Raw genomic sequence first — 12574 nt, 5'->3', positions numbered from 1 at the left:
CAAGGCCAGCCTGGTCTACACAGTGAGTTCCAGGACAGCTGGGGCTACAGGGAGACCCTGTCTCAACACCGGGGAAAAAAAAAAAAAAAAAAAAAAATCACCTACCCCTGAGAGTGTCTTGCCCAGCTAATGGTTAATGGTTTCCTACGTTTATTAGTGAATAAGTAAAGCTTATCAGTTTCCACTAAGGAAAGAAATGTCTCTCTGAACACTGAATATGTGGAGCAGGAATTCCCAACTTAAATAACGACAGCTTATTTTCACAGTCTGTGAGCAGGATTCCATGAGCTTACAGTTTTTATGGAGCCCATTAGAATGCATGCATCATCACTGTTGCTGTTAACCCAGGCTTCATGAAGAGAATGTCCTTTCCAGTTCCTGAATTCAAACACATTTTCTTTGAAGCACCCTGCTTCCAGGATTTCACCATTTCTATTGCTGAAAGACACAGCAAAACCATGGTTAATGATGGAGGGAAAATTACATATTGTAGGTGGTCCCCAGCTTAGAATTTTCTTGACTTTCTGATGCCAGGACAGTAATACACAATCAGTAGAGCTTCATATTTTGAATCTTGCTCTTTTCCTAGGCCAGCAGTCCATAGTCTGATACCTTCTTACAGCACTGGGCAGTAGCAGTGAGCTGGAGTTCCCAGTCAGTCCTGAGATCATGATAGGCCACAACCAACACTCTTCAGTGTACCAGGTTACTGAGCTAAGATAATCAATGGATTAGGGGTATTAAGGGTATTAAGTGTATTTTAGCTTATAATATTTACAACCCCTATTGTACGCTAAGGAGCATCTATATTTACTGAATGTAGCAGACCCAGGAGAGTTGAAAGCAAATATGTCAGTAAATTCACTTTTGCTTAAAGTATTATTTTTAAATGAACTGATAACACACAGGTACATATACTATCAAGTACAAGTCTGAATAGAGGTATAATGGTTAATTGTAACTTGACAGCATCTAGAATCTCTTAGGAGACAAGCCACTGGATATGCCTGTGAGGGATTATCTACATTTGTCTAGCCTCTTGGCATGTCCATGAATGATTATATAGTCCAGGTTAACTGAGGTGGGAAGACCCACTTCACTATGGTGGCACTATTCTGTGGACTGAGTAAAATGGAGAAAGTGAGCTGAGCCCTGGCACTCACCTTCCCTGCTTTCTGACTATGGCTGCAGTGTGACCTGTTGCCTCAGGTTCCTCCCACCAAAACTTCCTTGCCATGATAGACCAGAACGTCAAACTGTGAGCCCCAAATAAACCCTTTCTCCTTTAAGCTACTTTTTTCAGGACATTTTAATCATAGCATCAGAAAAGTAGCTACACTAGGTAAACAGGCAGCCTTGAGGGCTAGATTTGGAAGGTATTATGTTACATACTTCCAGTGCTTTATGACCAGGTCTCTGTAGTATTGGGGGTCTCCTGAGAGACACCCTGGGGTCTCTGGCCAGCTTGAGTCTAAACAGCCTGGAGAGTGACTGGTATGGCTGACCTGCTGTATCAATGTGAATTAATGTTAAACCATCTGTTCTTCTGGACCACATCTGTTTTGAATTATAGCTCATTTGTTCTTCCTCAACCATGGAGGACAGCTGGTTTATATACATTATCCATTACATTTCCTGTTGATTTACGTGTAAGAGCAAAGCTAAATCTTGAGTATAAGGCAGGGATCTGAGCCTAGTTTGACATAGCTCATTAGCTCAGCCCTATTGTCTTGCATCCATGTCCTGAGATTTGTACCAGGGACATTTGGAGAAGAAAAGTTTTATCCATCATGATGCTAGCTTGGAAGGCTGAGAAGGACACTGATTCTTCCTAATCCCCATTTTGGGTCTATGCATTTCCACTGTTTGGAATTTCTCTGACATAAAATATCATTTCCTTTTAGTGATCTTCAGACAAAGACTTCAAGGGCTCAGAAGTACTAATTAGTGCCAAGAGACTGCATCCACACATCCTAGGGTTGTAAGACTTCACATCCAATGCAGTTAAATTAATCAAAAGACTTCCTCCAGGTACCTGATAACTTGGAGAAATACAGTAGGTTTATGTCAAATTCAATTTGTATCCAGTGGAGAGATACCAAGATCTAGTGAGATCCTTGAAGATACGCAGAAATATTTTGAGGTTTTTCTAGCTCAGACATCTACTGAGAGCAAAAGACCTGCCCAGGGTTCCCAGCATATGAAGAAGAGCTGCCTTGCCTTCAGGCAGTCTGCTACTTGGAAAAGACTTTAAGCACACTTTTCCTTACTAAATGAAAACATCCTTAAAATTGCTTACAAAATTTAAATTTCGGTGAAATACATATATCTTCAAGTTTGCTATCTTAACCATTGGTACATGTGCAGCTCAGTAAAAACATTCATTTGAAACCAGACGTGGTGGTTCATACCTGTAATCTGAGCTTATATTATTTCCTATGAAAATAAAGATCAAAGCAAATAAGGCAGAAAATTACTGAAAGTCCCTGGCCAGCCTCGGCTACTCTAAAAAAAAGTTTTTCTAAGAACTTTAATTAGATATTATTTCAAGTGTGCAAGTACAGAGAACAATAAAACAAATGCACATAGGGTACTTCCTGGACTCAACTGAGGGTAACATTTTGCCATATTTCCTTCACTTCTTATTTTCATAGGAAATAAGCCCTTGGAAAGGGCTGCTCTCTGAGTCCTCTTTGCTCCCATTCTTCCTGAGGTAACAGCTCTCTGGGAAATGGCGTCTGCCCTTATGCACCACTACTTTTGGTGTTTAAAGACTTCATTGTGTCTTAGCACATTCTACCTAGATGCATGTTCACATGTACATGGACTCGCTCAAGTGCACTCATGGGTGGAATAGGGGAGAGCACTAGACTAGGTAGAGTCCCTTCAGGTCCAAGTTCACGTCATGCCTGAATGTGACTTCAGCCCTTTGCTCTCAATTGACTGTGATGGTTGCCATGGTTCTTGCTCATGTTCTTTCTAGTCTTTTCTACATTGGCATTGATGCTCATAAGCATAGGAGATGGTTATGGGCTGGATTCTGCAATACACATAAGGGCTACCTACCTGTTTTCCCTCTGGTAAAGATGGTAAAGATGGTGACCCTAGCCCCTTTGCTTTAAGACTTTGTAAGTTGGACTGTGGTTCTCAGGCATGGGAGGGATTCTTTCTCTTTTTGTGTCTGGTAAGGCTGGGATCCCAGGATGTACTTCCACGCAGTATCAGGGAACATGAATTCTGTTTTGTCCCTGTCAGTCAGCATTGCACAATGGAGCCTGCTTTGTTACTCTCATATACTGAACCATTGGCACCAGAGACAGAGGAGTGATTTCTCTTCCTTGGGTGGCTGAGGAGAGCTTGAAGCTCTCCTTTACAAGTCTCATCTTTCTAAATTGCATGCTAGTCCAGGACAGAGGCCTCTCCAAAGCCAAGGGTCTTCCACATAATGAGAACATCACTGTATAATGTTCCAGTTTGGGGGGAGGGAGAGCAGTATTTGCTTATGTGCTTCTAATTTGTTAATTTTTCACTAATCATTTAATAGTTAGCACTGCTAGGGCTGTAATTTAAGAGTATGTTCTGCTAACCTCTCTGGCATCATATGTATTATAGAATGCTTTCCCTGTTAGAAATATAAACAGGAAATGGAGAGAGGGCAGTGGGATCCTCTGATCCATGCATGGCATGGCAGCCCTCCACCTCCCCACATACTTATTTTGATGACCTGAGAAAAGGTATCATATTTCTGGTTTATTGATTTATTTTTTTCTTGGTGTGTGTGGTCGGGGTGAGCTGATGGTAGGCGAAGAGAAAGGAAAATAAAGCCATTCATCTTTGCAACTAGCTGTTTTATGTAGAAAATGTTCTCTTGGTTTCTATTTTATGTGACCAAGTACTTTCTCTACATAATCATGTAAAGACAAGCTGTGTGAGACCTCAGTGTCCACACAGAGCTCCCTGTGTCTTCTCTATAGAAAACACAGAGTAGTGCTGCTTAGGAATGGAAGGCTCATATGGTTTTCTATGTTATTTACTCTAGGGAGATCTGACTTGTCTCTTGCGCTTTCCCACAGCCTCATTTAGGACCTCTCGATAAATAATGTTGCTTCTCATGTGCATGGTTGATCCAATTGGGGATGTTCCATTTACATCTTAAGAGTATGTGCTACTCGTTTAGAAGTCAGAGGGTCTCCTGAGCTCTCGGCTCAGCTTTGCATGTAGGGAATGGAAATGCTGGCCCAATATAGCTGGAGAAGAGTGAAAAGAAAGGAAATCTTCGAACTTCCTAAACAACAAGATTTGCCCCTGGCCCCTCCTTGATGGAGGAGTCTATTTCCTCCTGTCAGTCTTCCTCTGGATGAGATAGTACAACAGAAGCATATTGTTACCACAAGCTGACGGTGTTCCCAAATGCTCGTAAAGCAATATTTCATTTGACACTTTTATATACACTCCAAAATTTGAGAGGTGGTAACATAAATGACTTGAAGTCCGTACCTTCCAGATGTCTGAAAAGCACTTGACCCTGTCCGCCTTGTGCAAGAGCCACCTGCTCACCCTGATCTTCACTGATAGCACCATCACTCAGCAGGGACAAGTGTCCTCCCCAGTGCCACACTGTCTAGTTCTCCTCTCCTCGGAGGCTTCAGTCTGCCTGTGTTTGGGTAACTGGAGAGACATCAGCAGATTCCAACTGTACATTCTCTTCCCACATTTCATGTAAAGAGCAGTGTTCTAGGCTCACTGGCTCCCTTTGATCTTAGTGATTTTCAAGTCATCCCTCCTCTTCTAAAAGTCCAAGGCTTAAACATGTATGTCAATAAAAGAGGACGGAACCAGGATTTGGCTGACTCTGGGGCCCCTTGTGATTCCATGCTGTGTATTGGCCTTCTCCAGGTAACAGTGACCAGTCTGGGTCCCAGGAGAAGCTGCTAGTGGACAACCAGGGCCTGAGTGGATGCTCCCCCCGAGACTCAGGATGCTACGAAAGCAGCGAGAACCTGGAAAATGGTAATGTTGGCACAGACCGCCAGAACCTGACCTGATAGTTCCTCATTTCAGAAGTGTAACTTCTCCAAACTCTCCATTCTTGAACTGTGATGAACCCAGCTCCTCTTTTCACGTCTGGCCGCTTGCTTCCCTCTGCTAGTCTTCAGTTAGCCTTCATGTTTACTCCCCCCGGCTGCTGTGTGAAGTTTGTAAATCTATCTAAAATACCTGTAGCGGTAAAACCTTAAATTGTATGTCTCCTATGCCCTTTTTCTTTGTACAGTAAACATCATTTCAGTGTTGGGAATGATTAAGCCCACAAGGAAAACAATTTACCAAGTAGGCCATCCATCAGGGGCCCACCAGCAGCAGCGTTGTAAACGTTCCAGCTGCACCTGATTCCAGAGGTGATTACCACTAGAGAGGGTGATTACCACTGGAAGGCCACCTGTCTTATCTTGCTTCCCTTTCCTAACAGTTGGGAAGGAGTCAGTGTGAAATTCTGAAAGCCTGTCTCAAACTGAACTGGGGTCTTAAGCAGAATGTGGTAGAAAGGATAAAGTGGGTGACTCTGTGGCTTCTTATTTTGGCCCCAAAGTTTCCATTATTGAAAGATTTGAAATAGTGGTAAAAATGTTCACCACCATCGTGGCCTAAATGTCTGTTGAACACTTGAAGACTACAGTGAAAAATACCTAGCTTTCATAATTTTTAGCTGCCATTAGAATCCTGTCTAGTTAGTATGAGGGTATTTATTAGCATTTACTAAAGCAGGTCATCTTAAACCATAGGTTCCAATTCCTTAGTGGGTTGTGAAATCAATTTAGTGAGTCATGGATAACAGTTTTGTAAGGCACAACAGAAAAATATCAATGCATTCCATAAGGTAAGGCTTAGGGTTGTTAGAGGCATTGCTATGATCTTTGTTTCTGGGGCTGGGGGAGAGTGGTGAATGTAAAATGTGTTTCTAACTGTGGATCATGGTCATGGTTAAAGACAAATAGTGTGAGGTCATCATTGTGAGCACACAAACCAGTTCTAAGGTAAGACCAACAGGTGCTTGGGTTCAGTTCTCACAAGGTGCTCACTCCCACTGACCAGCCGTACTCTTAGAGTAATTCTTTCTTCACATCTGCATCCTGGACACCTTGCCTTCCACACACTAATCTTGATTCTGATGAACATCTTGGGGACTTAAAATTTTACCCATGAGCTCTGCCATTCAGAATGTTCTATCAATTTGGGAAGATACTGAATCCCTTGATCTTTAATGTTTAGATAGCCTAGGTAAAATGGGATGTAAAACCCACACAGGACTCCAGAACAACCTCAGTTCAGTAAATGGCAAATCCTCATATAAATTTGGAAGGCTTTTCATTTCAGTTAATAACCTTTCTATAGCCTAAGTAGTCCAATAAATTGATCCTAACAAGAGTTGGATTGATAAATCCAGAAACAAAGATAGTATTTGCCAAAGGTTTAAGGGTCAGAAGAATTCAGGTACACCTGCTGAATTAAATGAATTAAAGGTCAGACGAATTCAGGTACACCTGCTGATTCTAATGGCAGCTAAACTGGATTAAAGAAGCTGGCAAACCATGCTTTGATTCCAAGGAAAATTCAGGAATCTTTCCAACTGAAGCAATTATAAACCTGGTATTGATCTATATGGTTCACATTGAGTTAACCAGAGAGGAAAAACATATTTCTAAAATGTGTACTAAATAAAGTTTAAGAATTTTCTACTTTAATAGTTAAGCTTTAATATGTTATGTTCTCTTTATATTTCCCTTTTCCATTTAGCTGTAGTCATTCTTCTGTTAATGAAAAAAATGGGCCTATAGCCACTATATTCAGTACTAACAGTAAGCGAATATCTCCATGTATCAACAAAATAACAACATACAAATAATGGCCTAGCACATTGCTGTTGATAAGTATGGAAGTATAGGTAGGACCGGGTTTGAGGTCTCAAATTATTCCTAAAGGAGGACACGTGCCATTTGGCCTGGTCTCTGCTTTACAGAATGCAAAATATTCCATGTGCTGATTTGTGTCTTATCAAAAAGAATGGGATTATTAATAAAAAGTCCAGTTGAGGAGACCACTGTTGTTATTATGCATCACCAACCTTAGGCATCTGCAGTTACGCTTGATGTGAAACAGTTCATATCATCAGTTCGAGATTAGACAGCTTGGTAGAAAGCCGAGAAATCATGGAAGGAATGTGTCTTCCTTCCTGCTGACCATGGCCAAACCACTTGTAATGTTAATGTTTCCTTCTGTTCCATTGCCATCATCTATACAGCCTTCATACAGAGATTTTCTTAATCAAAGAATGTCACTCATTTGCCCTAAAGTAGCCGTTTTCATTATTAAATGGGTAGCATTCCATCCTTTTCTTTACCCTCTCTAGCCAGTTAGTCCACAGTCTGATTTCTCCTTGCTGTTTTTTTATGTTAAAAGGGTAATATTGCTTAATGGGGAGAGTCAGAATTCTAAATTAAAATACTGAACTTCAGATATTCATTGAAACAGTTTAGGAAGAAAACCTTAATTATATTAATAGCATAGTAGCTTCTAAAAGATTGAGAGTTTAGATACAGCCATTTCTTTGTCCTTTCCAAGCCTGATGAGGATTTATGATTTTTTTTTCATCCTTGTCTAGACTAATAGGATCACTTGGCTTATATATTCTGTTATCTAGATTATTCTCAGGTATCAGACCAGCTACTAAGGACACAACAAATGTATTATTAGCCAAAAATGAAACAGAGGATAGTTGCTATGTGTGCATGTGAGTGTGTGTGCATGAGCTTGCCTGTGCCTCTTCGCATGTGCCTACGTATTTTCAAAATGTTCCCGGTAAAGCTCATTAAGTAGCAGCCACAGTAAATGTAAACCAATGGCTATCAAATACGTAGATTATCTTGTCTGGGTGATGGTTCAGCTATTGGTCTGGCAATTCATTTCAACCAGGGCCGTTTCCTTGCTAGAACCATACAAGTAAGTGCTCAATAGATAGTCTCTGGCACAGGACCTTCTGTAGTCTCTTTACTGGTCTGTATGAAAGTTGGTCAGTTATTTTTGGGTAAATTTATTCAAGTGGAGCAGCTTCAAAGATGTGATTTGAATTTTGGTTGTTTGTTTGTTTGTTTGTGTATCACCCCATTCATGGGCAGCATTTATAAAACCTGTCCAAAGAAATCAATTTGGCCTTGAGTTAAGGAAATTATTCTCACCAAAGAGAAATCTCATAGTGTGGTTTCCAAACAGGGCATCCGTAGCCAGTCGGCCATCTATATTGAGTGTAGCTAGGAATAGGTATTAAATCTAGCTTTCTCTTACTGCTGGACGCAGCTCATTTCATTTCCACATAACTCAATTAGTTTCAGCATTTTAATAAGACCAAGAACTTTTTTTATTTATTATTTTATGTGTATGAATGTATTGCCTTCATGTAAGTGCAACCCTGTCATATAATGCCCATGGAGGTCAGAAAAAGGCATGGGATTCCCCTGGAACTGGAGTTACTTAAGGATTTTAGCCACCATGTGGGTTCTGGGAACTGAACTCACATCCTCTGCAAGATCAGCCAGTGCTCTTAACAGCTAAGCCATTCCTCCAGCCCCAAGACTAAGAATTCTTTATAAAACTAAAAATAGGTCCCTAACAACCCACTATCATTTAATGTCCTACATAATTGTTTTTGTGTCCTTAGTGTAATTCAATGAGATATAGGAATCAAGAGTCCCTAGTCAATCTTTGTGCTCAATCAATTTGATTGATTTAAAATGTGGTTGTAAAATGTGGTTGCCTTGTCTCTCAGGCAAAACTCAGAAAACTGGAGGTCTGTCTGCCAAATCTTCAGCGGAGTCCAGCTTGAAGGCTTTGAATAGGAGTCAGCCTGGCAACTATCCGACATTGCCTTTAACGAAGTCTGTGGAGATCCTCAAGCAGCGGGAGGAAGGCAGGCCTGGTGGAGGCCTAGCCCCAAACCCCACCAGGCGCTGTGATGCACCCTGTGTGACTGGCTTGAGTAAAAACCGGAGGAGCCTCCCAGTCTCCATCTGTCGCAGCTGTGAGACCCTGGACGGCCCTCAGCCAGTGGATACTTGGCCCCGATCCCATTCCCTGGATGACATTCAAGGAGAGGCTGATGCTGGCAATAGTGTGCCTACCAAGGTGCCAGAAGCCTCTCCTCAGATTGTACCAGAAGTGCCACAGAAGACATCTACCTGTGCCATCAAGACTCAGCCCCGGGGCCGAGATCCCACCGCAGGCGATGCATTGCTACTGACCCAAAGCAAGAGATTTTCTGATCCCCAGAAAATAATGACTAAGAAATCAGATGACCCCATAGCAGCCTCTTGCGTGCCCAGAAACTTTGAGGCTCAGCCTCCTTTTAAACCCAGCTTAACAAGGACGTCCCTTGAGGGTCACAGAAAAGGACATGAACACCACCCCCCGGGCACCAAAGAAGGGGTAAATGTGGAACGGAGTGTCACCGAGGCCAGGATGCAGCTGAGACATCCATCACAGCCCCCACCCGTGCCGGCCAAGAAGAGCAGAGAGCGCCTGGCCAACGGTCTGCACCTGGGCCCAGGTCTCGAGGTGCCCAGCCTGCCACTGAAGAAGGCCATCCCTGCCAGCCCCATCAGCCCCTCCTCCGACTTCCCCTCACCCCGGGAGCCTGGGCCTCCCTCGGGAACAGAGCCCAGCAGCCCACCCTGCACAAGACCTCCACCCTGGCTGGCAGAGCTGCCTGAAAGCACCAGCCTGCAGGAGCACGGTGTGAAGCTGGGCCCTGTGGTGAGCAGGAAGGTTTCCTGCGTTCGAGGTGTCAACCTAGAGATGCTCACTGAGAATAAGCTGCTGGCGGAGGGCATTGATCTCACCGAGGAGCCCTACTCTGATAAGGTATCCCAGGCCTGGGCCTCAGGGTCTCTTGACTTGTTTTATTCACATCAGATAGCCAGGTAAAGGGAAGGCCTCAACTTCATGGGTGGTGCACACCCTCCACCTGTGGTCTCTGGGAGTCAGCAGCAGAGTCCCCCAGACGAACCGCACATGTAACCTCACAGTTGTCTGTCCTTTTGCTCTTGCTTGTTTTTAATTTTTGGCAGCTGTACTTTGTAGGGACATCAGGACCGGAATCAGCTGCGTAAGGAGATGGGGTAGTGGACAAGAGATCTGAATCTAGCGTTCGTGCAGCAATTTGTTTGTGTTCGTTTCCATATAGGTCAACAGGGGTTTAAAACAGCCTTCATCAAGGCTGGAGAGATGGCTCAGTAGTTAGGTGCACTGGCTGCTCTTGCAGAGGACACAGCATCCATATGTCAACTAACAACTGTAACTCCAGTTTCTGGGGATCTGACACCCTCTTCTGACCTCCACAGGCATTGCACCCTTGTTGTACACTTACATACATGCAGGCAAAACACTCATACACATAAAATAAAAATGAGCTGGGTGTGGTGGTGCATGCCTATAATCCCAGCACTCGGGAGGCAGAGGCAGGCAGATCCTTGTGAGTTCAAGGCCAGCCTGGTCTACATAGTGAGTTCAGGTCAGCTGGGACTACAGGGAGACCCTGTCTCAAAAAGACAAAAAAAATGAACTAAATAATTAAATTTGTTTTAAAAAAAAAATAGCCCACAATCATCATACCCCCCATAGATTGTTAGAAGCAAATAGAATGACCTAGAACATACATTGAAAATTGTAGAAACCGATTCAGATACAGTACAACAGTTTTACAATTATCTGTACATAGCAGGGGTGGGGAATATATAGTATGAAAGACCCTAAAGCACCACAACACTTAGATCTATAATAAAAAAATCAGTTCTCGTTTGAAAAAAGAGAAAAAGGCCTGTCAGCACGGAAGTGACTTTGAAGAAAAATCAGTGATAATGGAGGAGGCTGTACTTTAGTCTTGGAAATGCATGTTCTGTTGTGTTCCAGAGAGTCCTTGTTATTAAATTCATATGATCACAAATGCTTTGTAAAACCATATCCCCCTTTCTTTCTCACCCTCTTTGATAGTTCATGAGTATGTCCCTTTAAAGGGAAATCGAGGAGAGTTGAACAGTGGATGTGGCCTAATGATGGTTGTAACTCTTCACAGATGAAGGGTAAACAGAGTATCTGTAGAGCAGTAGTTTGGCTTTTTGCAGTTTGGGGGACCATCTTCAACAACATTGAAGAACTGGATTTCATAAAATTATAGGTAAAATAAGGTGATGGCATTGGCCTGAAAAATATAGGATAGTGTTGTCTTAATTATGTTTCAAAGCATTTCTTTAGAGCTTATCAGTATTTGGAAGATGAAGGTATAAATATATCCCCTTTCATATATCCATCCCAATAATAAAAAGCATGTATTCATTTTGACTTATTTTTATTTTATGTGTATAAGTGTTCTGCTTACAAGTTGTAAGTGCACCATGTGTTAAAATGCCCACAGAAGCCAGAAGAAGGCTTTGAATCCCCTGGAACTAGAGTACCGGGGTGTTGTTCGCTGCCATGTGGGTGCTGGGAACTAACCCCCTCCATATTCCTGCCGAGCCATCTCTCCAGCCCCTCATTTTCATTTTGAATTAAAACTTTTGGTGTTATTTTCTAGTAACTAGTCTTGCCCTACCGTATGTCTGGTGTATCTGTGCCAGCCTTCACACCACATATCTCTCTCCTGGCAGCATGGCCGTTGTGGGATTCCTGAAGCCCTGGTGCAAAGATATGCAGAGGATTTAGATCAGCCTGAGAGGGATGTTGCCACCAACATGGACCAGATCCGGGTGAAGCTGCTTCGGAAGCAGCATCGCATGGCGGTGAGCAGCCCACGCTTTGGGGGACTCTCAGCTTTCTGCAGTACATTTAGTGATGGGACTAATGGCTGACAAGTGCTAAAGGGGCAAGGGTCTGTTAGAGCCCTAGGAAAAGGCATCTGGAGAGAAAATAATAAATGCTCAGCCGAGATTTTGATTTTTCTTTCAGGGTCTTATACATGCTAGACAAGCACTCTACTACTGAACTACATTGTCAGCCCTTGATTTTATTAGAGTAGTTTTTGTTGTCTTTTGTTTGTTTGAGATAAGTTCACCTGTAGCCCCAGCTGGCTTGGAATTCACTAGGTAGACCAGGCTGTCCTCAGTCTCACAAAGATCTATCTGCCTGCCTCTGCCTCCCGAGCGCTGGGATTAAAGGCACACACTACCACGCCTGGCTGTTTACTTATTTTTCTGTGTAGTCCAGGCTAGCCTTCTATTTGTGATCCTTCTCAGCCTCTTGAACACTGGAATTACAAGCATTATGCAATCATGCCCAGGCTAAGACATTTTTTAAAATATAATTTTAGAAAGAATAAAAAGGAAACTATCCTTATCCTGGCACTATGAATGCTTTTTTAAAAAATCCATGTAGTGGACACAAAATTCAGTTAAATGAGAGGAATAAGTTCAGAAATCCTGTATAGCATATGGTAATCTCGGTTGACAACAGTGTATTGTGTACTTGGAAATTGCAAAGGCAATCAGCTTCATTCACACACACACACACACACACACACACACACAATAGCTGT

The 12574-nt window shown here is 42.7% G+C and overlaps 1 protein-coding gene across 5 annotated transcripts in view; it reads left to right on the top strand.

Annotated features, from left to right (window-relative positions):
• Positions 1-12574, top strand: part of Sash1 (SAM and SH3 domain containing 1) — a 259709-nt gene that overhangs the window by 242305 nt on the left and 4830 nt on the right. For all 5 annotated transcript variants that reach the window (XM_008836690.3, XM_017799052.2, XM_008836689.3 and 2 more), the window contains 3 exons: positions 4897-5010; positions 8819-9909; positions 11691-11822. In XM_008836690.3, coding sequence (XP_008834912.1) covers positions 4897-5010; positions 8819-9909; positions 11691-11822 — 1337 coding nt within the window. The remainder of the gene's footprint in view (positions 1-4896; positions 5011-8818; positions 9910-11690; positions 11823-12574) is intronic.

This window comes from Nannospalax galili, unplaced genomic scaffold (genome assembly GCF_000622305.1).
Source record: "Nannospalax galili isolate Female #2095 unplaced genomic scaffold, S.galili_v1.0 scaffold377, whole genome shotgun sequence".
Classification (NCBI taxonomy): domain Eukaryota; kingdom Metazoa; phylum Chordata; class Mammalia; order Rodentia; family Spalacidae; genus Nannospalax; species Nannospalax galili.
This window is presented reverse-complemented; position numbering and strand designations above follow the sequence as displayed.